General features: G+C 48.0%; 3 protein-coding genes across 4 annotated transcripts; 2 read left to right on the top strand and 1 right to left on the bottom strand.

Annotated features, from left to right (window-relative positions):
* Positions 1–8,249, top strand: LOC129173639 (oocyte zinc finger protein XlCOF6-like). Its single transcript, XM_054764697.1, has 4 exons — positions 1–488; positions 4,690–5,528; positions 5,780–5,801; positions 6,407–8,249. Exons 1-4 carry the CDS (start codon positions 125–127, stop codon positions 7,357–7,359), a joined length of 2,178 nt encoding a protein of 725 aa, XP_054620672.1. The 5' UTR covers positions 1–124; the 3' UTR covers positions 7,360–8,249.
* Positions 4,230–20,150, bottom strand: vps52 (VPS52 subunit of GARP complex). Of its 2 annotated transcripts, none has more exons than XM_054763590.1 (20): positions 19,832–20,150; positions 17,351–17,432; positions 17,204–17,256; positions 17,044–17,119; positions 16,746–16,813; positions 16,508–16,683; positions 16,268–16,418; positions 12,241–12,341; positions 12,037–12,169; positions 11,048–11,105; positions 10,475–10,608; positions 10,222–10,377; positions 9,977–10,095; positions 9,785–9,908; positions 9,622–9,717; positions 9,036–9,143; positions 8,224–8,289; positions 8,036–8,147; positions 7,759–7,877; positions 4,230–7,688 (listed from the first exon to the last, which is right to left on the bottom strand). In XM_054763590.1, exons 1-20 carry the CDS (start codon positions 19,928–19,930, stop codon positions 7,542–7,544), a joined length of 2,178 nt encoding a protein of 725 aa, XP_054619565.1. In that variant the 5' UTR covers positions 19,931–20,150; the 3' UTR covers positions 4,230–7,541. The 2 variants fall into 2 exon arrangements, with proteins under 2 accessions (XP_054619565.1, XP_054619567.1); XM_054763592.1 differs by having other exon boundaries at positions 19,841–20,150.
* A 1-nt stretch (position 20,151) lies between these two features.
* Positions 20,152–22,409, top strand: rps18 (ribosomal protein S18). The gene is made up of 6 exons (XM_054763593.1): positions 20,152–20,226; positions 20,760–20,858; positions 20,933–21,019; positions 21,929–22,030; positions 22,128–22,219; positions 22,290–22,409. Exons 1-6 carry the CDS (start codon positions 20,224–20,226, stop codon positions 22,363–22,365), a joined length of 459 nt encoding a protein of 152 aa, XP_054619568.1. The 5' UTR covers positions 20,152–20,223; the 3' UTR covers positions 22,366–22,409.
* The last annotated feature ends 4,496 nt before the right edge of the window (positions 22,410–26,905 follow it).

Genomic DNA, 26,905 nt, shown 5'->3' with positions numbered 1-26,905 from the left:
AGCTGAGGAGCTCGGAGTCAAAGTTTCTCCCACTGAAAGGTAGACGTTGTTCTGCTTGTCATTTGTCCTCCCTTCCTGCGAGTGGCGCTGCTCCCCCAGCGCCACCTGGCGCTACCGGAAGTGTATGTTTGCTGACGCGGAACTGCAGTGGCGTGCGGCAGTGTTTGTACAAAGCTGCTCCAAAAGAGCCGCCCCGATGTGCTCCGTGCAGCTTCTGCGGGTGTCGGTTCGCCAGCGGATGAGCGCCGCGGTCGAGGATTTCCTGCTGCGGCTGCAAAAAGAAGAAGAGGCGTCTCGACTTCCGCTGCTGAGGTCGCTGCTCACCGAGCGGCTCGCGGCCGCCGCGGACGACATCGTGGTCCTGCTGGAGGGCGTCGTCAACGACTACGAGGTGAGGATGAAGCAGTCCGAGTGGGAACTCTGCCGCCAGAAGAAGCTGCTGGATGTCAAGCTGCAGAATCCCGCAGAATCAAGCCGGATGCAGTCAGGCAGGTTTTTTACTTCCGCTTGGACGCTCTCGCGCCGGAACGCTGCTCGTGGATGCTCGTGCAGTATACATATACTGTGACTTCATGTGGCCGATATCTGCGCTCTGTGATCGACATGGTCAAGTGGGATCAGCTCCAGCTCACCTTCATTCATTCATATCATTTTACAAGAACACTTTAATAAAACAGCAAGGTCTAGCAAAGAAAAAAGAAGGCAAAGTCAAAATATTACAAAAAAGAAGTTGTAATCTAAAGAGAAAAAGTCGTAATGAATGGAGAATTACGTAACATGAAGAAAAATGACCTCATTTTAGTAGCAGAAAGTTGAAATGTTAAAGTTAGTTTTGTGTAGTCATATTATTACAAGAAAACAAAGTTTTACATTTTTGGAAGATTAGGTTGGGGAAAAAGCCATAATATTATGAGAACATCTACAAGAACTTGCCCGGACGCGGGTCACCGGGGCCCCCCTCTGGAGCCAGGCCTGGAGGAGGGGCACGATGGCGAGCGTCTGGTGGCCGGGCCTACGCCCATGGGGCCCGGCCGGGCACAGCCCGAAGAGACAACATGGGTCCCCCCTCCAATGAGCTCACCACTCATGGGAGGGGCCAAAGGGGTCGGGTGCAGAGTGAGCTGGGTGACAGCTGAAGGCGGGGACCTTGGCGGTCCAATCCTCAGCTACAGAAACTAGCTCTAGGGATATAGAATGTCACCTCTCTGGTAGGGAAAGAGCCTGAGCTGGTGCATGAGGTTGAGAAGTTCCGGCTAGATATAGTCGGACTCACCTCAACGCACAGCAAGGGCTCTGGAACCAGTCCTCTTGAGAGGGGTTGGACCTTGTTCCACTCTGGCGTTGCCAGCAGTGAGAGGCGACGGGCAGGGGTGGCAATTCTTGTTGCGCCCCGGCTTGTGGCCGGCATGTTGGAGTTTAACCCGGTGAACGAGAGGGTAGTTTCCCTCCGCCTTTGAGTGGGGGGACGGGTCCTGACTGTTGTTTGTGCTTATGCGCCAAACAGCAGTTCAGAATACCCACCTTTTTTGGAGTCTCTAGAGGAAGTACTGGAGAGTGCTCCCTCAGGCGATTCCCTTGTTCTGCTGGGGGACTTCAATGCTCACGTTGGCAGCGACAGTGAGACCTGGAGAGGCGTGATTGGGAGGAACGGCCCCCCTGATCTGAACCCGAGCGGTGCTTTGTTATTGGACTTCTGTGCTCGTCACAGATTGTCGATAACAAACACAATGTTCAAGCACAAGGGTGTCCACATGTGCACTTGGCACCAGGACACCCTAGGCCGCACTTCCATGATTGACTTTGTGGTCGTATCATTGGACTTGCGGCCATATGTTTTGGACACTCGGGTGAAGAGAGGGGCGGAGCTGTCAACTGATCACCACCTGGTGGTAAGTTGGCTCCGATGGTGGGGGAGGATACCGGTCAGACCTGGCAGGCCCAAACGTATTGTGAGGGTCTGCTGGGAACGATTGGCAGAGTCCCCTGTCAGAAGGAGTTTCAACTCCCACCTCCGGGAGAGCTTCGACCATGTTCCGAGGGAGGTGGCGGACATTGAGTCTGAATGGGCCATGTTCCGTGCCTCTATTGTCGAGGCAGCTGATCGGAGCTGTGGCCGTAAGGTGGTTGGCGCCTGTCGTGGCGGTAATCCCAGAACCCGTTGGTGGACACCAGTGGTGAGGGATGCCGTCAAGATGAAGAAGGAGTCCTATCGGGCCTTTTTGGTTCATGGGACTCCGGAAGCAGCTGACAGGTATCGGCAGGCCAAGCGGTCTGCGGCTCTGGCAGTCGCTGAGGCAAAAACTCGGACATGGGAGGAGTTTGGAGAAGCCATGGAGAACGACTTCCGGACGGCTTCGAAGAGATTCTGGACCACCATTCGGCGTCTCAGGAGGGGGAAGCAGTGCACAGTCAACACAGTGTATGGTGGGGATGGTGACCTCAACTCGGGATGTTGTGGATCGGTGGAAAGAATACTTCGAAGACCTCGTCAATCCCACCGACACGTCTTCCTATGAGGAAGCAGAGCCTGGGGACTCCACGGTGGGCTCTCCTATCTCTGGGGCTGAGGTTGCTGAGGTTGTCAAAAAGCTCCTCGGTGGCAGGGCCCCGGGGGTGGATGAGATCCGCCCGGAGTTCCTTAAGGCCATGGATGCTGTAGGCATGTCTTGGTTGACACGACTCTGCAGCATCGCGTGGACATCGGGGGCAGTGCCTCTGGATTGGCAGACCGGGGTGGTGGTTCCCCTTTTTAAGAAGGGGGACCGGAGGGTGTGTTCCAACTATCGTGGAATCACACTCCTCAGCCTCCCTGGTAAGGTCTATTCAGGGGTTCTGCAGAGGAGGATCCGCCGGATAGTTGAATCTCGGATTCAGGAGGAGCAGTGTGGTTTTCGTCCTGGTCGTGGAACTGTGGACCAGCTCTACACTCTCAGCAGGGTCCTTGAGGGTGCATGGGAGTTTGCCCAACCAGTCTACATGTGTTTTGTGGACTTGGAGAAGGCATTCGACCGTGTTCCTCGAGGAATTTTGTGGGGAGTACTCCGGGAGTATGGGGTATCGGACCAGCTAATTCAAGCTGTTCGTTCCCTGTATGACCGGTGTCAGAGTTTGGTTCGCATTGCCGGCAGTAAGTCGGACCCGTTTCCAGTGAGGGTTGGACTCCGCCAGGGCTGCCCTTTGTCACCAATTCTGTTCATTATTTTTATGGACAGGATTTCTAGGCGCAGCCAGGGCGTTGAGGGGTTCCGGTTTGGTGGCTGCAGGATTGAGTCTCTGCTTTTTGCAGATGATGTGGTCCTGCTGGCTTCATCAAGCCGTGAACTTCAACTTTCACTGGATCGGTTCGCAGCCGAGTGCGAAGCGGCCGGGATGAGAATCAGCACCTCCAAGTCCGAGTCCATAGTTCTCGCCCGGAAAAGGGTGGAATGCCATCTCCAGGTCGGGGATGAGATCCTGCCCCAAGTGGAGGAGTTTAGGTACCTTGGGGTCTTATTCACGAGTGAGGGAAGGATGGAATGCGAGATCGATAAGCGAATTGGTGCGGCGTCTGCAGTGATGCAGACTCTACATCGGTCTGTTGTGGTGAAGAGAGAGCTAAGCCAAAAGGCAAAGCTCTCAATTTACTGGTCGATCTACGTTCCTACCCTCACCTATGGTCATGAGCTTTGGATAATGACCGAAAGGACAAGATCGCGGGTACAAGCGGCCGAAATGAGTTTTCTCCGTAGGGTGGCTGGGCTCTCCCTTAGAGATAGGGTGAGAAGCACTGTCATCCGGGAGAGACTCGGAGTAGAACCGCTGCTCCTCCGCATTGAGAGGAGCCAGATGAGGTGGCTTGGGCATCTGGTCAGGATGCCTCCCGGACGCCTCCCTGGGGAGGTGTTCAGGGCAAGTCCGACCGGTAGAAGGCCTCGGGGAAGACCCAGGACACGTTGGAGAGACTATGTTTCCCAACTGGCCTGGGAACGCCTCGGGATCCGCCGGGAGGAGCTGGACGAAGTGGCTGGGGAGAGGAAAAATTGGGGCCTCCCTGCTTAGGCTGTTGCCCCCGCGACCCGATCTCAGATAAGCGGTAGAAGATGGATGGATGCATCTACTAGAAAAAAGTTGGGGGGGGGGAAAGACAGCAGATATGGAAAAAACAGTTCTCATTTCATGAGAATACATTCAAAAATATTAAAAGTTGTCTCAATTTTGTTATGAGGAAAAAGAACATCATTTTAGTGGCATAGAGTTTAAATATTTTACTTAAAAAATCGCAATAATATTCAAACACAAGGTTGTCATATTTGGAAAAATAGGTTGGGGTAAAAGGTTATAATATTATGGGAATACAGTCAAAATATTAACAAGAGAAAATTTATGAAGATTATTTAAGAAGAAAGGTGAAATATGTGGGAAAAAACAGCAAAAATGGGGGGAAAAAAAGATCAAAGAGCAAAGTTGATGTTAATAATGGGCTTTTTTTCCCACCTTTCCCACCAAAGCTGAGATGAAACACCCTGGTAAATAGCCTGTTAGCATATCTTACAAAAGATCAAAATGGCAAAGTTGCGTCCCTTCATTTGTGGCTGTGGCCTTGGGGAAGTTTGCCAATGAAAAACATTGGCGACTTTGACCATTAGAGGTCGCCAGTATTAGGATTTCTTCGTGGTGTTGAATTCGGTGCTTGCACTTCCTGTCTTCCAGAGACTCCCGAGGACGTGCAGCAGGTGGTGGTGGGGAAAGAGGAGCAGGATGAGCCGGAGCCCCCCCAGGTCAAACAGGAAGAGGACAACGTCGCCACGGCCCGCGTGAAGAGTGAGGTGGGCCAAGACGATGAGGAGCAAGCTAATTCCCCCCCCCACCGTGAGAGCGACAGCAGCGATGAGGAGTGGACCCGGTCCAGTGACGATGCGCCGCTGAAAAGTTCCCAAGCGGTTGGCGGCGGCGCATCCACCACCTGCTCCGACTGCGGCAAAAGCTTCCTGAACGCCTTGCGCCTGAAGAGACACAAGAAGACGCACTCGGGGGAGAAACCGTACGTGTGCTCGGTGTGCGGGAAGAGCTCCCGCCAGAAAGGAGACCTGCTCAAACACATGCGGACTCACACAGGCGAGAAGCCGTTCTCGTGCTCGGTGTGCGGGAGCAGCTTCATCCACAGCCAGGCGCTGGTCCAACACACCAGGACGCACACGCAGGAGAAGCCCTTTAGCTGCTCCGTGTGCGGCGAGACCTTCGCTCGCAAGGACTACTTGAAGACCCACATGAGGAGACACACAGGAGAGAAACCTTTCTCCTGTCCCTTCTGCGGGAAAAGCTTCCGGCAGAGGGTGAACATGACATCCCACATGAGGGTCCACACGGGACACAAGCCGTACTCGTGCTCCATCTGTGACAAGAGCTTCTCGGTGAAGGGCAACGTCAGGATCCACATGAGGACGCACACGGGGGAGAAACCCTTCAGCTGCAGCGTTTGTGACAAAGGCTTCACTCAGAAGGTCAACCTGCTGAGTCACAAGTGTACCGGAAGTGCGCCGCCCGACCAATAAGCTGATAGAACCTTCTGCTGTGAAATGTCTTTTGGTTCTTGTGCTTGTCCTTGTCAATAAAAGCCTTCCAAAAGGACCCTCAGCAGCTTTGTTTTATCATCCACATACTGCGCTTTTATTTTGAAACGCTTCCGCCTGAAAAGAGGGAACACCAAGTGTCATTGGGGTGGACAATGCTAAGCTAACACATCATTAATCACTATCATTAATCATTTATCACTCTGCTGCTGCACGTTCATCTTGTATTGTGTACTGTATTGTGTATTTATGGTAATACTACTGTACTTTTGTATACATCACTTTGTAATGATCCAAGGTCACACACTATCATCTTAACAGTGAAAGCCTGTTTACACACTCCAGTCCTCTGGGGGCGACATGCGTCGTGCAGCATCTTTTGTCTCCCAATGAAGCGCAGTAAAACGCGAAGGTTAGTTTACTATAAACTGAAACAGAACACGCGAAAGGATCACCGCTCGCCGGGAACTTGTTTAAATCCTATATAGATGGACCAGCGGAATGAGCCAGAGATGAAAACGGAAGGTTTGTGATCTCAGTCAAGGAATGATCGTTCGCTAGCATTAGCCCAAGCTAGCTGCTAAGCTAGTGACAGCAAGGTTGACGCGTGAATGAGTGTTTGTCCACCTGCTGACCTTTTAAATTGCTTATGCTCCTCACTAGAGGCTCAAAGGTTACTAGCAGGTAAATGCTTATTACATATTTCAAGTATGATACATGTTAGGATGGTTATTGGAGGGATTTTTGCTGTGACGTGCTTACCTGAAACTTTACAATATCGACTATATAAGAATATTGGCGATGTAAGAGTTGATTATTTGAAGTGTTGAATGACGTCATTGCTTGTTGTTTTTCAGTGTTGCCGTCAGACGTCTTCAAGGTGATTGTAGGTGCAGAGCCCCGGCTGGAGACTCCCCGCATCAAACAGGAGGACATCACCAAGGTCCCGGTGGACGGTGTAGATGAAGATGGTCCGGGCGAGGCTGATGGAGACTGCCGTGGTGGAGCACGAGCAGGTTTACTAGTTCAGACAGCACGCGACACTTCCACCACCTGCTCGCAGTGTGGAAAGACCTTTTATTCCAAGTCCAACCTGAACTTGCACAAGAAGATCCACACAGGAGAGAAGCCGTTCAGCTGCTCGCTCTGCGGGAAGAGGTTCTCCCGGAAGGAGAACATGAGCCGACACGTGAGCACTCACAGCGGCCTGAAACCTTTCAGCTGCTCCGTGTGCGGCTCCTCCTTTACTCAGAACGACAGCCTGTTACGACACATGGCCACGCACGAGCGCGCCAAATCCTTCGTGTGCTCCGTGTGCGCCAAGGCCTTCTACGACCAGTACCACCTTAGGCGCCACATGGAGGTGCACAGCCAGGAGAAACCTTTCAGCTGCTCACTTTGTACCAGAACCTTCCGGCACCGCTCGGCTGTGGACGCACACTTGCGCACGCACACGGGAGAAAAACCTTTCAGCTGCTCGAGCTGCGACGCCAGCTTCACGCGCCATCCGGCGCTGCTGCAGCACATGAAGAAGCACTCGGGCATCAAGCCCTTTGCCTGCCTGGTGTGCCAGCGCCGCTTCACGCTGCGCCACACGCTGGAGCAGCACGTGAGGACGCACACGCAGGAGAAACCCTACGACTGCTCACTCTGTGGGAAGAGCTTCTCTAGAAAGGGCGGCCTCAGCACACACATGGTGACCCACACGGGTGAGAAGCCGTTTCACTGCAGCGTCTGCGACAGCGCCTTCTCCTGGAGCTCACAGCTGAAAAGACACAAGTGTGCTGGCCAGCAGGCGTCCTCATGCTAAAACGTGTACCGGCGCAGGATCCAGCAGTCGGCACAAAGTAGAAGAAGAACTTCTTCTTGGAATTACAACTTTTACTTTGAAGTGGTCTCGTGGACAAGTTGGAAACACCTGGAAAATAAAAAGACAGTGTTCTTCATTGTCAACGGAAGCTTTCCCGGTGGTAGAAGAGGAGAAGATGAAGCTCAGAAGTTGGGCTTGTGCTTCTTGACCTCCACCATGAGGTGGTGCAGGTTGATGAGCTCGGAGCGGACTGGCAGGCTCCGGAACGTGGGCTGGTTGAGGATCTTATGGAAGCCGTGGTAGTACTGGATGAGCTGGGTGAGGGCGCCCTGTGGGCAGAAAGAGGAGTCACCGTGTGTGTCGGAACCACAGAGGTCGTGGATTCCCCCTCATCCTCACCTGGATGATGCTGGTACCATTCTTGAAGTTGGTGAAGGACCGCATGACGTCCTGACTCATGGCCTCCACTGACTGTTTCCATGAGCTGGAGAATCCTCGGACCAGCTGACAGATGCGAGCTGAAGGACAAGAACATGGAGCAGGTTTTTCCCTTTTGCAAGGAAGTCACATGCTTACATGCTCATGAATGTACGCCATGCAGTTTACGAGCCATATGAAAATAGGTCACATTACTGTTCTGTGTGTGTGTGTGTGGACCAAACTGGACGCTACTCACCTTCCTCATTCTTCAGTCGCTCCAGCTGCCCGTTCTCCACCAGCGCCTCGGCCTCCTTCACAAAGGAGATCATCCCTCCGAAGGGTGGTGACAAGATCTCCTCAATGAACTCCTGTGGGGGTAGCTTGTTGTACTATCATGCAAATATTTCACAATAAAATCTGCAAATGCACACAGGAAGTGCTCACCTGCGTCCTGGCCAGCAGCAGCTGCTGGAAACCTTCCACCTCTTTGCTGTCATCTGCTGCCCTCTCCTGCACAAACACAGTCATCACTTTCCTGCACTTAAGGGAACATACGCAAAATTTTAAGACCACCACCAGCGGCTAGCGTGTTTCTGTATTTTCCACAATTACCAATTTAACTGCAGAACATTTGTCTGCGGGCCACACGGTGGCCTAGAGGTTAGCTTGCTGGCCACACAGTCAGGAGGTCGGGAAGAACCACTGGGCATCTCTGTGTGGAGTGTGTGTGGGTTTTCTCCAGGTACTCTGGTTTCTTCCCACATTCCAGAAACATGCATGTTAGCTTCATTGGTGACTCTACTTGTCCATAGGTATGAATGTGAGTGTGAATGCCTGTTTATCTATATGTGCCCTGCCATTGGCTGGCCACCATTCCAGGGTGTACCCCAAGTCAGCTGGGATAGGCTCCAGCTTACCCACAACCCCCAGTGAGGATAAGCGGCATAGAAGATGGATGGATGGAACATTTGTCTACAATTTTCATTTAGCCCAAAGAAAATAAGTGGCGTTCATGGCTGTTGGTATTCACATACATGTCGTAGTGTGTACACACACACACACGCATGCATGCACGCACACACACAGTCTCAGTGAAACTACCAACAATTTCCATTCATGCTGTTATGATACATTCAATGATAGCTAACGTTAGCTAAACTTCTATCATCAGCTGACAACAAACAAGTGTGTGTCACGTGGGCGTACTCAAAGCAGGAAGATGTTGGTGCCTTCACGCCCTTGGGGGCGGGACTTACCATGAGGACGCTGAGCATCATGTCGTAATTGTTGATGAGGAAGATGAGTTGGTCTCTCCGGGATGGAAACTCTGCCGCCATCTTCAGCACGAAGTTTTCCACCTCCACCTGAAAGGTCAGCAAGACGTGTCGGCCGTTTGTGCTCAAATGCAGAATAAAAAGCATCACCCAGTAAGCACTGCTTCTCCCCACATCATCATCATCATCAGGTTCTTTTATGAAATGATTGGCAGCATTTCTATCATGACTTACCACATTTGAAGCAGAATAATGTAAAAGTCTAGGTGACGTTTAGGAAACGTTTAGCCCCATGACATGGCTTCCCCAAAGTAAGCTCATTTTAAATCTGTGTAATTGTAATAGGATGTCAAATACGACAACTCTTCATTTCCGCCATGAATTCATAGAAAACATTTGACTTTTAGCCTTCAAATTGCCTCTAATGTCAGCAGTTGTACTTCCACAAACTGGGAAGTGTTGGTGAGGTAGCTAAGGGGCGGAGCTACACACAGACGCGTGTTGATTGGTGGACATGGAATGGAAAGGTGTCGTTAGCGTCCCCAGGTGGAGGGGAGCGGAATGTTACCTGCAGTTGAGCCAGTAGAGTGTTTGTTCTCTCACTGGGGAACGTCTGGTTGATGCTGACGATGGCCGAAGAGAACTCAGCGTAACGACGTGTGATCTGAAACCACCACACACAGCATGTAGGCGCTTGCGTGCGTGCATGCATGCATGCGTGTGTGACATACGTAGTGTGGTCTGGTGTCCAGCACTCCCAGTTTCTGAGGGTCCGTGTTTCTGATGCTGTGGATGTTCATTTCTAGGATGAGCTCAAAGCGAGGCCACAGCAGCTCCAGCACGGCCTCCCAGTACCTGACACACACACGCACGATCACAGACCATGACCTCGCGTGCACGCACATGTGCGAGCAGACACTGACTTGTCAAGAGCGGGAATGTTCCTCTTGGCAGTGATAGCTCGGAACCGGAGGATGACGTGGATGCACAGGAAGATGGCGATGCTATCATAGCAGTCGCACACGTACGTGGACATGCTCCTCTGTGCAAGCACAACACGCACGCACACATGCACACACACACACACACACACACATGCACTGAATCTTTGTATGTCACATAGAGAAGCTGTGCACGTATTCTACGTGAACAGTGGGACGGAGCCCACCAGGAACATGCTGAGCGTCTTCCCCATGATGCTGTTGAACAGGTCGAGGGCGGAGTTTCCGGTCACCATGAAGAAGTCGGACAGGAAGAGGTGCTCTCTGCAGCCGTTGTCCAGCAAGGCGTAGTGTTGGCTGCGGAACAACGTCTCATAAGGGTACTGAGGGGGGAAAGCTTGGTTACGCCAACATCCCTCAAGGTGCACCACAGGCCACTAGGTGTCGCCACTTGACAGAAGAACAACCAGCGGGCCTCACCCTGCTGTCTCCTCTCTGTGCAGTGTGAGGAACCAGAATGGGGCCCTCCAGTTCTGGGGGGCTTAGTATCGCCCCCCTCTGGCCGAGCGTGAAGATTGTGTTCCTGCTCTTCAGAGACGGTTTGGAGAAGAAACCTGCCGGGAACAAGTCATAAAGGCATTCAAGTATCTGAAGGTCAGCTGGTGACCACATCAAATTCTTATTTTGGTGAAACAAAGCGAGTCACATGAAAACCAGTCATGAATTATTATTATTATACGATTAATGCACGATTCATGTTAGCCCACCCTCAGGCACGTTACAGAGAAAATGACTTTCAGGATGGGGTTTGGTGTGTGTGTGTGTGTGTACACTTTGTTGTTGTTTCAGGACAGAATGCAGTCTGACTGATCTGAGTTGTGATGTTTGTGGTCATGGCAACATCTCAGCAGGATGACACGGCACTTTCAGCCACACCTGCACTGAAACACCATCAAGGTGCATCCGTTTCCAATTACCGCCCTTGACTTGAGAATGAGGGCAGATGCATATGACACACACACACACACACGCACACACACCGACACAACATACCTTTCTTGGCGGTATCTTCCACCCCCATCAAGTCATCCTTGTCTGCGACTTCTTCATACTACAACCACACACACACACACACACAGGTGACAACGCTCACTGGAAGTACAGTCACCTCCTGTTTATCACAGTTAGTGAATAAGTGAATTTCTGTGAAGTAGGATTCAATATTAATAATGAAATATTTTCATAGAGCATAGAAAACCTGTTCATGACTTTCTAAATTGTTTTAGAGCCCTGTAGACGTGAAATAACACCCCTATAGTCACCTTTCCACTCCTATTATTCTTTGTTTGCACCACATTGCTATGGGATCACTTGCAGGGACAGATGGCTGCTGCTAGCATAGCAAGTTAACTAGTTAGTCTAACATTTATTTATTCCAAACTTTAAAAAAGGGTTTCAAATGGAGTGCGGAGTGAGGACAAAGAAGCCAAAAACGTACCACTTCCACACAGAATAAGAGGAGAATCACGTGGGACATGCCATGGCTGATGACATGCAGTGTGAAGGTCATGTAAGGTAAGGTAAGGTAAGGTCATGTCTCATCAAGGTAATATTACACAATAGTACATATAACTGGTCTTTTTGGACTAATAATAGGCCATAGTCACAAAACAGCTATCATTCATTCATTCTTTTTGGAACAAATGCAACATAGCAAGGGATGACTGTAGTGCAGACTAATAAGCAGCATGCGGTCCTAACGTGATGAAAACGATATATCCATATTCCTAGCAGGCTGGCTCATATAAAGTCTGCTTGCTTTGACAATTCCAGCTAAACAGCGGGAAGACCGCGGATGCAGCTCCCAGAAGATGATCCAGGGAGAGAGAGAGAAGCTTAGAGTCGCCATCAGTCTCTTGGAATCCACCCGTGTTTCCATGCTGTGTGTTGTGTATACACAATGTACCCAAATACAAGTAATTAGCTTACTGCTGGGTGTGTCCCACTGAGTCACCAGCCATCATGGAGGCATGTGCCCTCACCTGCACTTTGAGCAGCCGGCCGCTGTACGACTTGAAGTAACTGTAGTAGATCTTACTCATGGTGTCCACGTACTCGTCCCGCACCTCTTTGGCTGCCGTTCTCTCATTGGCCAGCAGGAACTGGTAGAAGAACCTGGAGCACCACCGACAGTCACGTGGCGGCTGTTAATGAGGGAGGGAGAGAACACGTGCATGTGCACGCACCTGTACTTGAGCAGAGTATTCTGCGGAATCTGGTAGTTGGTCATGGGCTTCCTGAAGGAGTAGATCTTCTGAAGAATGAACTCTCGGATCTTTGACACTGCCTGCGGTGGAGAAAACAACGTTTGAATGATGTACCACAACCACAACAACAGCAAACATGGAAAACTCTGCAGTAATTTGACAAGAATAAAGACACATATTAAGAGAAAAAAGTTGGAGTCTGACAAGAAAAAGTGGTCATTTGACAAGAATAATGGTGTAATATTGTGAGGAAAAATTACAACATTTTACTAGCATAAAGTTGAAATACACTTGGTCCCCAACTTACCAACACAATTGGTTCCAAATGACCGTTCTTATGTCGAATTGTTCTTAAGTAGGGAAAAAGGTAATATTACCAATGATATAGGTACTACATATACGTGTATACATATACAGTATACATATGTGCATGTATGTAAATATGAGTTTGGATGCAGTAGTTATATTAAACGAGGATAATTAATGAAAAAAACAATAATAAAAGTGATATAATAATACGTAATGATAAATGTTCTTTACCTTTGAAGAGGAGTGGTCGTGCATACGTTGTTGTGGTGGAGGAGGAGTTATTGAAAAAAAGGACAAATGGTCGTCGTCGTTAGACTCTTCTAAAAGAGGTAGTGTTCTATGAGTGGTGTAGAATTAAGCAGGCCTATTAACTCTTCATAAACTTTAAATCACACGCTCTGTCCGGGTTGTATAATTTAGCTTTCCATTTAGCTTTATCTCCCCAGCGTCTAACTCTTCCTCTGTTGGTCCCATTAGCTCTAACGCTGCTTCTGTTGGTCCCATTAGCAGTGTCACAGTGCCCTCTACTGGTCAAGCATGTACAGTAGCAGTATAAATACTGATTGAGCGACTACAAGGCAAAATAAAATAAAATAAAATATAGACCAGTCGGCTTGTGTTCGTATCCGCGAATGTTCGCTAGTCGGATGTCCGTAAGTTGGGGACCTAGTGTATTAACAAAAAAAGTTTAGAAAATCAGAATATTATGAGAAACAACAAAGTTGTCAAAGGAAAATGTTCAAATGTTATGAGAACAAAGTCAAACTATTATATATATATATATATAAAACACATACATATACATATATATATATATATATATATATACACACACATATATATATATACATATATATACATATATATATACATATATATACAGTATACACACACATACAGGGAGTGCAGAATTATTAGGCAAATTGTATTTTTGAGGATTAATTTTATTATAGAACAACAAACATGTTCTTAATGAACCCAAAAGACTCATTAATATCAAAGCTGAATATTTTTGGAAGTTGGAGTGGGGCTTTTTTAGTTTTAGCTATTTTAGAAGGTTATCTGTGTGTGCAGGCGACTATTACTGTGCATAATTATTAGGCAACTTAATAAAAAACAAATATATACCCATTTCAATTATTTATTTTCACCAGGGAAACCAATATAACAGCTCAACATTCACAAATATACATTTCTGACATTCAAAAACGAATCAGTGACCAACATAGCCACCTTTCTTTGCAAGGACACTCAAAAGCCTGCCACCATGGATTCTGTCAGTGTTTTGATCTGTTCACGATCAACACTGCGTGCAGCAGCAACCACAGCCTCCCAGACATTGTTCAGAGAGGTGTACTGTTTTCCCCCCTTGTAAATCTCACATTTGATGAGGGACCACAGGTTCTCTATGGGGTTCAGATCAGCTCAACCAGGAGGCCACGTCATTAGTTTTTCCTGTTTTAGACCCTTTCTTGCCAGCCACGCTGTGGAGTACTTGGATGCGTGTGATGGAGCATTGTCCTGCATGAAAATCATGTTTTTCTTGAAGGATGCGGACTTCTTCCTGTACCACTGCTTGAAGAAGGTGTCTTCCAGAAACTGGCAGTAGGACTGGGATTTGAGCTTGACTCCATCCTCAACCCAAAAAGGCCCCACAAGCTCATCTTTGATGATACGAGCCCATACCAGTACCCCACCTCCACCTTGCTGGCATCTGAGTCGGACTAGAGCTCTCTGCCCTTTACCAACCCAGCCATTGGCCCATCCATCTGGCCCATCAAGACTCACTCTCATTTCATCAGTCCATAAAACCTTAGAAAAATCAGTCTTGAGATATTTCTTGGCCCAGTCTTGACGTTTCAGCTTGTGTCTTGTTCAGTGGTGGTCGTTTTTCAGCCATTCTTACCTTGGCCATGTCTCTGTGTATTGCACACCTTGTGCTTTTGGGCACTCCAGTGATGTTGCAGCTCTGAAATATGGCAAAACTGGTGGCAAGTGGCATCTTGGCAGCTGCACGCTCGACTTTTCTCAGTTCATGGGCGGTTATTTTGCACTTTGGTTTTTCCACACGCTTCTTGCGACCCTGTTGACTATTTTGAATGAAACCCTTGATTGTTTGATGATCACGCTTCAGAAGCTTGGCAATTTTAAGAGTGCTGCATCCCTCTGCAAGATATCTCACTATTTTTGACTTTTCGGAGCCTGTCAAGTCCCTCTTCTGACCCATTTTGCCAAAGGAAAGGAAGTTGCCTAATAATTATGCACAGTAATAGTCGCCTGCACACACAGATAACCTTCTAAAATAGCTAAAACTAAAAAAGCCCCACTCCAACTTCCAAAAATATTCAGCTTTGATATTAATGAGTCTTTTGGGTTCATTAAGAATACTCTGGACTCCGTGGAGGAAGTGGGGAAGAGAAGAATGTTGGCTAAGCTGACATCCATCATGGACAACACCTCTCACCCCCTACATGACACTGTTGTTTCCCTTAGCAGCTCCTTCAGCAGCAGACTGCTGTGGGATTAATAAAGTACAATACAATACAATATGACAAACAAAACAAAATAAAGTAATTTTCGAAAAATGAGGTTGGGGAAAAATTTACAATATGGGGAATGAAGTCAAAATATTATGGGAAGAAGAACATTTACCAAGATTATTTAAGAAGAAAGTTGAAATATTTGGAAAGAAAGAAAAAACAACCGCGAAAATGGGAAAAAAAGAGCCAAGAGTGAAGTTCACAGTAATAATATGCTTTTTCACCTACATGACAAAGATAAGATGCACTTTTTTTCTGTACAGTCATCCCTCGCAATACCACGCTTCAATTATCACCCCCCCACTATATCACGGTTTTCCAGGAATTAATTCATTTATGGCTGCTGTTTCGTGGTTGACTACAGCCTATTAGTAGTAAAAAATATTCATATTTAAGCAAACTGTATGCTTTCTTGGCCTAAATGAAGCATTTTCAAGCATAAAAGTTGTTAAATAAAATCAAATACAAGGCCTGGGTACACATACTATACAGCACAGGAAGTTATTCTTCAGTATCCTGGCCACGGATTGGCTCAGCCTCATGCAGCAGCCATCCACATGTCTCACACATGCACTTCCTACATTGTTGTTGCACAGCAGAAAGTATCTTTGCTCTTGTGAGTGAGTGATTGTGAGTGACAACTTTTCTGTAAACTCCACAATGCCTTGTAAACATGGTGCCTTTCCTACAATCTTTTTGATGATAGAACACTGATAGGTCGCAATGACTGTCTTTCTCATTTGTTCCTGAATTTCTTTTGCTCTCGGCATGATGTCTAGCTTTTGAGGATGTTTTGGGCTACTTCACTTTGTCAGGCAGGACTTATTTTGGTGATTTCTTGGTGTGGCAGTAATCAGGCCTGGGTGTGGCTACAGAAACTAAACTCAGGTGTGATAAACCAATTATGTTCCACACAGGGCCATGTAGGTTTGGATTAGTTTCTCCCTTAATAATAAAAAGTTTCATTTAAAAACTGCATTTTGTGTTTAGCTGTGTTGTCATTGACTAATTAAAATTTGTTTGATGATCTGAAACATTTAAGTGTGACAAACATGCAAAAAATAATAAATCAGGAAGTGGGCAAACACTTTCACACCACTGTTTGTGCTTTATATGAATAGTGTTTCGGTGTGGACTGGGTCTCACTGGGACCTCACCTTGACTTTGAGGCGGTCCACAATGTCCTGGATGTCGGAGCAGGCCAATGTCTCTCGGAAGCTGAGCTCCTTGGCCAAGTTGATCTTGTTGTTGAGCTCGTGGAGCTGCTCCAAGAAGTCCTGCTCCGTCACCGGACTGTCCAGGATGGTTCTGAGCAAAGAGGTCACACAGGTTTGTATGAGGCACTTGTTTGTTCTTGTCAACGACACAACAGAACGAGGAAAGCTCTGCGGGCCTACGAGATCATGGCGCCGGGCACAAGCAGCTCGTCCACCAACTGGCTAAGGTTGCTGCGGACCGCCTGGCGGTTCTTCAGACGGACGTTCATGCTGAGGGACTGCTGCTGCAGCGTGTGAATCTCGCTGCTGATGGACGACAGGTCGCTCTGGAAGCCACTCAGCATCTCCTCCATCCTCTGGCAGGGAACACACACACGGTTCAGACATAGAACAAAGCAATTTTTGAGGATCTTCCCACCTCAAGTATGGCATCACAAGCGCTGATCTGCTGGTGCAGCAGAGCGATGTTCTGACTCTCCTTAATGTCTGACACACCAGTGCTCAGGAAGAAAAAGTGTGTGCAAGTCCCGCTGACACGAACAACCTCTTCCTTACTTCACACCAACATACAGTATGAGCCCACATGTACATCCTGATTGGCTGTGCCATCTCCCCGGCAGTCTTTTATTCTGCAGTAGCGTCTGTGAACCCACACACCGTATATCAGACTTGACATGACATCAGGCGACAAAAACATGACGAGACAGAGAGGATACAATCTTTGATGGAGGCCTGCTCAATCTTCTGAAGCTCCGCCTCCACCTGTTTGGAGTACTGACGCAAGTCCACACCCTGCAATCACGAAAGATGACAGTCAGGACGGAGATCCAGAGACTAAATTCAGTCCACCTTCCTCTGTCCAATGTTGACTCTGACCGTTTTAAGGGCCTCCTTCACGAGGTCGTCCTCCAGATTGGCCTGGATGTGCACTAGAGGAGCAACACACCACATGATCATCACGACATTGACCCATCCTCTACATGCGCACAAGAGACAAATCAAGGATAGATGAGGGAGTCTTACAGTCCACTTCATCCAAGATGAACTCATCAGTGGTCAGGTCCAGCTCTCCCAGGTTGAGCTGGGCACTTTCCCCATCATTCATCTGGAAATCAGTGAAACAATAGCCAAGGTAAATAGGAACCTATCTTCATGACAACCTTTCTCTAGCAAAAACACATTCTGTCATCAACATGCAACTGAATGCATAGCCTAGATAAACAATAGCCAATCAAAAAAGACAAGCTGACTGTTGTTTGTGCCAACACATAGAGCAAAAAAAAGAACATTTCATCTTTAACTAAAACGCCATTTTCTTTGACAGCATTTCACAGTGCTTCGCGTCTTTTGACATTTTCATTGTGTACTCCCTTCTATGTCAACATGAAAAACAAACTCAGCATCCATCCATCAGATACATACATATGTACATATATACAGAGTACATACATACATATATATATACAGTACATATACATATACACACACATATACATATACACACACATATATACATATATATATACACATATATACACACACACACATATATATATATATACATACATATATATATATATATACACACACACACACATATATATATATACATATATATACACACACACACACATATATATATATATATATATACACACACACACACACATATATATATACATACACATATATACATACATACATACATACACACACATATATATACACACACACACACACATATATATATATATATATATATACACACATACATATATATACACATACATATACATACATATATACACTGCTCAAATTAAAGGAACACTTCAAAACACATCAGATCTAAACTGGGGGAAAAATTATCTTGAATATCTTTCCTGATAATAAGTGGGTGATGTATTAGTAACAAAATGATGCCACATCATTTGATAGAAATGAAAATGATCACCCTATAAAGGGGGGAAATCAAAGACACCCCAAAAATGAAAGTGAAAATCTGATGCAGCAGACTGGTCCATTTGGCTAAAATGTCATTGTAGCAACTCAAAATGATTCTCAGTAGTTTGTGTGGCCCCCACGTGCTTGTACGCATGCCTGACAACGTCGGGGCATGCTCCTAATGAGACGACGGATGGTGTCCTGGGGGATCTCCTCCCAAATCTGGACCAGGGCATCCATGAGCGCCTGGACAGTCTGAGGAGCAACCTGGCGGCGCCATAATGTCTCTGAGGTGTTCTATTGGGTTTAGGTCAGGTGAACGTGGGGGCCAGTTATTTGTATCAATTCCTTCATCCTCCAAGAACTACCTGCATACACTAGCAACATGAGGTTGGGCATTGTCGTGGACCAGGAGGAACCCAGGTCCCACTGCACCAGCGTAGGTTCTGACAATGGGTCCAAAGATTTCATCCCGATACCTAATAGCAGTCAGGGTGCCGTTATCTAACCTGTAGAGGTCTGTGCGTCCTTCCAGGGATATGCCACCCCAGACCATCACTGACCCACCACCAAACCGGTCATGCTGAATGATGTTGCAGGCAGCATAACGTTCTCCACGGCATCTCCAGACCCTTTCACGTCTGTTGCATGTGCTCAGGTTGAACTTGCTCTCATCAGTGAAGAGCACAGGGCACCAGTGGTGTAGTTGCCAATTCTGGTGGTCTATGGCAAATGCCAGTCGAGCTCTACGGTGCTGGGCAGTGAGCACAGGGCCCACTACAGGACGTCGGGCCCACAGGCCACCCTCATGGAGCCTGTTTCTGATTGTTTGGTCAGAAACATTCACACCAGTGGCCTGCTGGGGGTCATTTTGTAGGGCTCTGGCAGTACTCATCCTGTTCCTCCTTGCACAAAGGAACCGATACCAATCCTGCTGAGGGTTGAAGGACCTTCTACGGCCCTGTCCAGCTCTCCTGGAGTAACTACCTGTCTCCTGGAATCTCCTCCATGTGTCCAGGTACCGCAGTGATGCCCTGGTCCAGGAGCATGCCCCAACGTTGTCAGGCATGCGTACAAGCACGTGGGGGCCACACAAACTACTGAGAATCATTTTGAGTTGCTACAATGACATTTTAGCCAAATGGACCAGTGTGCTGCATCATTTTTTCACTTTCATTTTTGGGATGTCTTTGATTTCCCCCCTCTATAGGGTGATCATTTTCATTTCTATTAAATTATGTGGCATCATTTTGTTACTAATACATCACCCACTTATTATCAGGAAAGATATTCAAGATCATTTTCCCCCCAGTTTAGATTTGATGTGTTTTCGAAGTGTTCCTCTAATTTTTTTGAGCAGTGTATATACATACACATGTATATGTATATATATACACATACATACATACATACATACATACATACATACGTTGGTCATATCGTTATTCTTAAGAGCAACGGAATGCTAATGCTAATGCTACTGCTACTGCGTTTCGGGGACGAGAGCGAAATGAAAGCTTGTTGAACAAGGGTGGCCACACTTCAACAAGCAATGATACTAACAAATGTCACCTCGTCTTGAAAGTAGACCATGGCGAGTTGTGTCGGATTCTCAGCGATGTTGACATCCACCCCAGCGGAGACTGTAGTCGCCTCCGCCATTGCTAAGGTGACGTCAGCGTCCTCTTCAAAATACAACTGCTTTTCGCCAACGTTGAAAGCATATACTCAAGTTCTACCAAAAATCTCCACTGCAGCTATGCTCTACCCTACACTCTAAACAGGTCGATCCCCTTGGGTGATGTTGTTCTTATTTAGTGTTTCACCTATAATAAACTTGGCCATCGGTTGCTTGTCGGACACATTTCAAGTGGTGGAGTGACTTCCGCCCTCCGCACGGTCAAACTGTCGCGAGATCTTGTGGACTTCCTCTTTGCGCGGAACAAACTTCCAAGATGGTGAGTATCTTGTCTAGCAAGCTGGCATCTAATTGATATCTGTCATCATCTAGCTCAAATGTATCTCACGTCTTTTCTTTAGACATTTTATGAAACATGCGTACCGCGTGTGAGCTCTCAAACGCAGAATTGTTTGCAAGTAAGGGTCATTAAAAGATATTTAAAGGTGTCTTTGATTCGGTGCCGATCCTCGACGATTGTCGTAATAACTCAGTAATGCTCGCCTTTATTTGATTATCGTAAGAGTCAAACGCATCTTTCCCACACTGGTTTATACGTTATGCTGTTTTGTCAAAGCGTCTGGCTAATATCCCCGGAAGTGAGCGTAGAAGCTAAAGTAGCCGTCGTTAGCCTCAGCTGCGTTAGTGATGTTCTTAGTGCGCTCAGATGTTGCATTTAGTCACGTTTGCAGCTTGCAATCGTGACGAACTTCACCATTGACACCAACAACTTTCAGCTAGCTATTTTTGTTTTGAGTGCTGCTGCTATGTCACTTAAGAAGACCAACAATTGTTTATATTTTATTTTTGCAGTCTCTGGTCATTCCTGAGAAGTTCCAGCACATTCTGCGTGTTCTGAACACGAACATCGATGGAAGGAGAAAGATAGCCTTCGCCATTACTGCCATCAAGGTAATTAAAGAAGCTGATGATTTGCCATCTTGTTCAGTCGTGTGTTTTGCAGCCCCTGTTTGTTCTTGCCTCAGGGTGTCGGCAGACGCTATGCCCATGTGGTCCTGAGGAAGGCGGACATTGACCTCAACAAGAGGGCTGGGGAGCTGACGGAGGAGGAGGTAAGGTCTTTGGTGACTTAGTCTGCGGAGTGCACAGATGCACGTGTACTTGCACTTAGTCTTTGGAGTGCATAAGTGCACATGCGTACTTGCACTTAGTTAGGAGTTATGAGCAAGTACACACACGTTGAGACGTGGCAAAGTGCAGTAGACTGTCAGTACCCAGTAGTACTAAATGGTGAGTGTTCAGTTATGGACACTTGATCACCACCAATAATCGCCGTCTTGGCTACAATATCGTGGAAAGAGAGGGGCTACTAAACAAAAAGCATTGGTGTAATCTCTGCCTCATTTAAAGCAGGTGCTACATGCAAGCCAGAAAGTCCTGAGTCACAGCTGTGGTGACCCGTGATATACAGCCTTTACATGCAGAAAAGCACATTCTAAATGAGAATGAAATGGATAAAGGAACTTCATGGGTGATGATTTTTTGGGAAAAAGGAGGAGGATTCAGTCACACCAACAACTTGTCAACATTTTCCATGGCTCTTTTCCCTTTCACATTAGCTTCCATGATTGCTTCTTTTTGGGCAGGATGGAAGGTATTGTTGATGCAGCAGACGACGTAGTGTGTAACATGGTCATGTGACTTGCCTTACAGGAAACCGTAGTATCTGTAGTACTTTGGGCACCTGATGATAACCTGATGTGGTGAATAAATGAGCGATGTTGGGAGTATCATATTTACAAATACATGGTTCCAAATACCAAAGAAATACATAGTATTGGACGATAAGAGACTGTTTGAGAACAGAGGTGACATTTCGATGAAAAATGTTGTACAAAATGGAATCGTACGAAAACTCGGGCGTTGGAAAAGTGGGGTTTGAGTGTTCTACTTGAGACAGCCCAGCTTCCTGAGACCCATGGACCTGTAAAGTGACCCCAAGCTGTGGGTTGTGGTTGCAGGTGGAGCGTGTGGTCACAATCATGCAGAACCCTCGCCAGTACAAAATCCCAGACTGGTTCCTAAACAGGCAGAAGGACGTCAAGGACGGTAAATTCAGCCAGGTGGGTGAATGCTGATGTCTGACTAGCGTCGACAGTGCCATATGATGGCTGCGTGGTTCTGATAAAGTCCAAGCTGATGACCGTGTGCTACTTCCAGGTGCTGGCTAACGGCCTCGACAACAAACTGAGAGAAGACCTGGAGAGGCTGAAGAAGATCAGAGCCCATCGTGGTCTCAGACACTTCTGGGGGTGAGCTGAGCACTGAGGTGTTGGCTGTCGTCTCAAGTTCGTCTTTAATGTCCTGTCTTTAATCTTTCAGCCTGCGTGTGCGTGGTCAGCACACCAAAACCACCGGGCGGCGTGGTCGCACTGTGGGCGTGTCAAAGAAGAAGTAAACTCCCAGCATCCTTTGCTTTCAATAAACCACATTCACTTGTTTCATTGGCTCATCTGTTGCTTTCCACACCCAACCAAAAAAAATACAATTATTGTCCGATTAGGCAGCTTAAGTTAAGGGCGCCAGGGGACAGCAACATTCGGGAAACACAATCACCTTCAATATAATTCCATTGAAAGAAATGGACAGGTGAATTGGTGATGCGGACGCTGCATCGATCTGTTGTAGTCGAGAGCTGAGCCGAAAGGCAAAGCTTTCCATTTAGCGGTGGGTCTACGTTCCTACCCTCACCTGTGGCCATGAGCTTTGGGGAGCAGCCGAAAGGACAAGATGGTGTCTGCAAGCGACCAAAATGAGTTTTGTCCGTAGGGTGGCTTGGTTGCCTTAGAGATTAGGTGAGAAGCACTGTCATCTGTATTGAGAGGAGCCAGATGAGGGGGCTCGGGCATCTGGTCAGGATGCCTCCCGACCACCCCCCAGGGCACATCCGACCGGTAGGAGGGCTCGAGAAGACCCAGGGAATGGCTTGGGATCCGCTGGGAGGAGGGAAGTCTGGGCTTCCAGACTTCTGCCCCACCACCCCACCTTGGATAAGTTTAGTTTGAGTGATTTCAAAGGTGCAGATGTTCCATTGGAATACATCACTGCTCAACATGCAAGAAGGAGCAGAGCTTATGAAATCCTACCTGCTCTCCATGCCACAGCATGTGTTCCTTCACCTACATCATCAGGCCCCCAGTCGAGATCCCAGGACAAAGCCAGAGCACACCACCACACCCACCCGCCCCAGCTGTGGAAAGCACCTGTCCAATGCCCAGCACGCCCCCCCCGCCCTCCAGAAAAGATCCAAAATGGCCAAACCCACAATAAGCAAAAGAAGATGGAGGAAAGATATTAGTTGGAAAAACTCCCATTGATTGAAATGCAAAGCAAAACCCAATCCATATGAATAATAGAATTTAATCATAACATAATCCATATGACTAACAGAATATAATCATAATCATAACATAATCCATACGAATAATAGAATATAATCATAACATAATCCATATGAATAATAGAATATAATCATAATCATAACAATCCATACGAATAATAGAATAGAATCATAACATAATCCATATGAATAATAGGATATAATCATAACAATCCATACGAATAATAGAATATAATCATAACATAATTCATATGAATAATAGAATAGAATCATAACATAATCCATACGAATAATAGAATAGAATCATAACATAATCCATACGAATAATAAGATATAATCATAACATAATCCATATGAATAATAGAATAGAATCATAACAATCCATACGGATAATAGAATATAATCATAACATAATTCATATGAATAATAGAATAGAATCATAACATAATCCATACGAATAATAGAATAGAATCATAACATAATCCATATGAATAATAGAATAGAATCATAACATAATCCATATGAATAATAAAATAGAATCATAATCATAACATAATCCATACGTCTGTGTAGGCTCTCAGTCGTACAGGAGTTGTCCATCGAGGGAAAGGCTTCTTGAGACGTCATCTGTACTTCTGTGAAGAAGTACAGATGAAGAGCTTCGTCAGCGAACTAATAAGTGCTGGTAGCCTAGGCCTTAAATACAGTAAGAGTGGGCGGAATTGGTGTGCCAACACCCTCCTCCTATTGGTTCCTTACACTAAGCCTGGGCGGAGTAGTGGTTTAATTCTCTCCTGCCATTAGCACTTCCGATAAAAGGGAAGTGTCGCTCCCTGAGTTGGGTATGAACGACTCTGATACTGGCTCGTTAGCATCTATTGTTCTGGTTCGGCCCTGGCTCCACCTCATTTGCAAGATTAAGAGCTGTGGGTTTCGGTCTCAGTAACCTGCTGAACACAGGGTCCAAATTAAACCTCAAACCACCATTCCGATTCAATGATGGGTTCTGTTGTTTGACAAAAATAGCTTCCTTTACTCCTCTTTCAAACCATCTGTTTTCTTTGGCCAAAATATTTACCTCGCTGTCCTCAAAAGAGTGATTGGTAGCTTTAAGGTGTAGATGTACTGCTGATTGAGGCCCACTAGAATTGTCCCTGCGGTGTTGATAAAGCCTTTTTTGGAGCATTTGCTTAGTTTCCCCAATATAGTGCTCTTTGCATTCCTCATCTTTACAGTGGATGGAATAGACCACATTGCTCTGTTTTTGGTTTGGAGCCTTGTCTTTAGGATGCACTCATTTTTGTCTCAGGGTATTTACTGGTTTGAAATAGGTAGGAATTTTGTGTTGCCATAAGATCCTCTGGAGTTTTTCGGAGACCCCAGCTATATAAGGGACTACCACTCCTCTCCTTTTTGCTTCTGTGGGCTTTTAGGTTTCTTTCCCTACTCTCTTCTTTTGACATTTGTTAAAAGCCCACCGCGGGTACCCACAGGTTGAGAGCACTCTCTGGACATGTTGTGTCTCCTTTTTCCTTCCCTCAGCACTAGTTGGTATTTGTTCCGCTCTATGTTGGAGGGTCCTAATAACCCCTAGTTTATGTTGTAGTGGATGGTTTGATTCAAAAAGCAGGTATTGGTCAGTGTGTGTTTTCTTTCTAAAAATCTCTGTAAGTAGCTGTCTGTCCTCTCCTATAATTACCTTGCAGTCTAAGAAGGCTAGTTGGTTCTCTTTAGCGTCCTTGCGAGTAAATTTGATATTGGTGTCCACCGCATTGATATGATCTGTGATCTCTTCATGCTCTGTGATTGGCCAGTCACACACAGCGACCGCCCCTCCCGAGACACGCTGGGCGGAGCCTCATTCACGGACACGTGCAATTGGCAAGTTGAAAACGGTTGATGTGACGTTGCCTCCGCTTGATGAGGTTTCCCGCAGCTCGCCTCTATTTGGGTTTGCATCGAAGTTACTCGGTGAACTCATTTAGTGACACACACACGAATAATAAAGCATACAAACACAACTTTTTAATTTTTTTTTATTTCTTTTTTTTTAAGGGGACGTACTTTTTCTTGTCTCCCTGTTATACAGAATTTATTTGACTTTGATGCTTGTTATTAAGCAAATTTGGAGCGACCGGACCGGAGCAGGAGGGGACAGAGAAGACCAGCAAGGGGCCGAAGAGAGGTAATCCCAGCCAAAGACAGGGCGCCGGCGGGCCGGAGGACAGCCAACCCCTGAGACCAGCGAGAGATCACACCTTACAAAGGCAGACGAGTACCGGGGGCCACAAACCGGCAGGCCCAGAGACGCCCCCACAACCGGAAAGAAGCCCGCCCACGCCGGAAGCGCCAATCCCCCCCACCGCCACCTCCACCCCCAGGGAGCGGAGCCCGGCCCGCCCGACCCCAGACACAGGGCCGCTCCGCCCAGGAGGCACACCCCCCACCCATCCGGCGGAGGCACGAGCGGCAGAGATGTATCAACATCAACCACAAGCCGCCGCGGTGGCACATGGGCCACCCGCAGCACCGGCACCGCCCCCCAGAGACCGCCGAACCCGCCCCAAGAGCGCAGAGGCACTCGCGGCGTGTCAGTCCAGGGGAAGCACCGCAAGCCGCCCCCCCGGCGCAAGCCCCGGCATCAACAGGCCCCAGAGGGCCACCCCAGGGAAAGGCAGGCAAACCAGACAAAGGCATCCCACAAGCCAGGCCACCCCGGGCGAGCCACCGCGACGGCCAGGCCACCCCCAAATCGCCAAACACCACGGACCAGCCACACGCCCCAAGGCAGATCCGACCGCCACCAGGACAGCGGGAACCGCGCCCACGCGCCCCCCGCATACCACCACGGCTGGCAAGGGAGCAACACTACGACGACCACAAGAGCACCGGACCCCACATAGAGCGGAGCACGGCCACACCCACAAAGCACGCAAGCCAGAGGCGCGAGGGAGGGACAGAGAAGCAAGCACCGCATGACAGGGCCCACGAGAGGAGCGGCCCCCTGCCCGGCGCCCAAGCAGATGCCCCCGCCCGCCCCGCCCCCCGCCACGCCGCAGACCGGCCACCACTTCACCCCCCGCCCATCCACCAACACGCCAAGGGGAAACCCCGGAGGGAGGGAGACAACCGCCGGCCAGGAAGCAGAGACCAGCCAGACACCAGCAGGTAGCAGGGACCGCCCGCCAGCCCCCTGCCAGCCCCACCCCCAAGCCCCCGGCCAAAGCCACCCCTGACCGCCCCACCCCGGAGCAAGCACCCCGCCACGGATCCCGGCCAGCGCCATGCAGAAGAACACCACGCCGCCCACCCCCACGCGCACCCACACGCCCATCCGCCCGCGGCACCCACAACCCCGGACCCGGACCCCTCCCCACCCCCAACGACCAGCCCCCCAGGCAGGCAGCTCAGCAAAGAAGACCCGGGGCACCAAGCCCACCCCCGCCCGCCCCCGTTGTACCAGAGCCACCCAGCGACCAGGACCACACCCCATGCCAGATGAAGGAGAGACCCCCAGGGGCAGAGACAGACGCCCTCACCCTCCGAGAGTCAGGTCAGGGAATTAATTATTGGTGCCCATATAGACTGAAATTCTGAC

This window comes from Dunckerocampus dactyliophorus, chromosome 20 (genome assembly GCF_027744805.1).
Source record: "Dunckerocampus dactyliophorus isolate RoL2022-P2 chromosome 20, RoL_Ddac_1.1, whole genome shotgun sequence".
Taxonomy (NCBI): domain Eukaryota; kingdom Metazoa; phylum Chordata; class Actinopteri; order Syngnathiformes; family Syngnathidae; genus Dunckerocampus; species Dunckerocampus dactyliophorus.
This window is presented reverse-complemented; position numbering and strand designations above follow the sequence as displayed.

Coding starts and splice junctions, on each gene's coding strand:
- LOC129173639 (XM_054764697.1), top strand. CDS start 125: ATGTTTGCTGACGCGGAACTGCAGTGGCGTGCGGCAGTGTTTGTACAA. Junction 5,529..5,779: donor GAAGTGCGCCGCCCGACCAA/TAAGCTGATAGA, acceptor CATCTTGTATTG/TGTACTGTATTGTGTATTTA. Junction 5,802..6,406: donor TACTGTATTGTGTATTTATG/GTAATACTACTG, acceptor GTTGTTTTTCAG/TGTTGCCGTCAGACGTCTTC.
- rps18 (XM_054763593.1), top strand. Junction 20,859..20,932: donor TCGCCATTACTGCCATCAAG/GTAATTAAAGAA, acceptor TTCTTGCCTCAG/GGTGTCGGCAGACGCTATGC. Junction 21,020..21,928: donor GGGAGCTGACGGAGGAGGAG/GTAAGGTCTTTG, acceptor TTGTGGTTGCAG/GTGGAGCGTGTGGTCACAAT.
- vps52 (XM_054763590.1), bottom strand. CDS start 19,930: ATGGCGGAGGCGACTACAGTCTCCGCTGGGGTGGATGTCAACATCGCT. Junction 17,257..17,350: donor CATCTTGGATGAAGTGGACT/GTAAGACTCCCT, acceptor TTGCTCCTCTAG/TGCACATCCAGGCCAATCTG. Junction 8,148..8,223: donor TGCTGCTGGCCAGGACGCAG/GTGAGCACTTCC, acceptor CTACCCCCACAG/GAGTTCATTGAGGAGATCTT.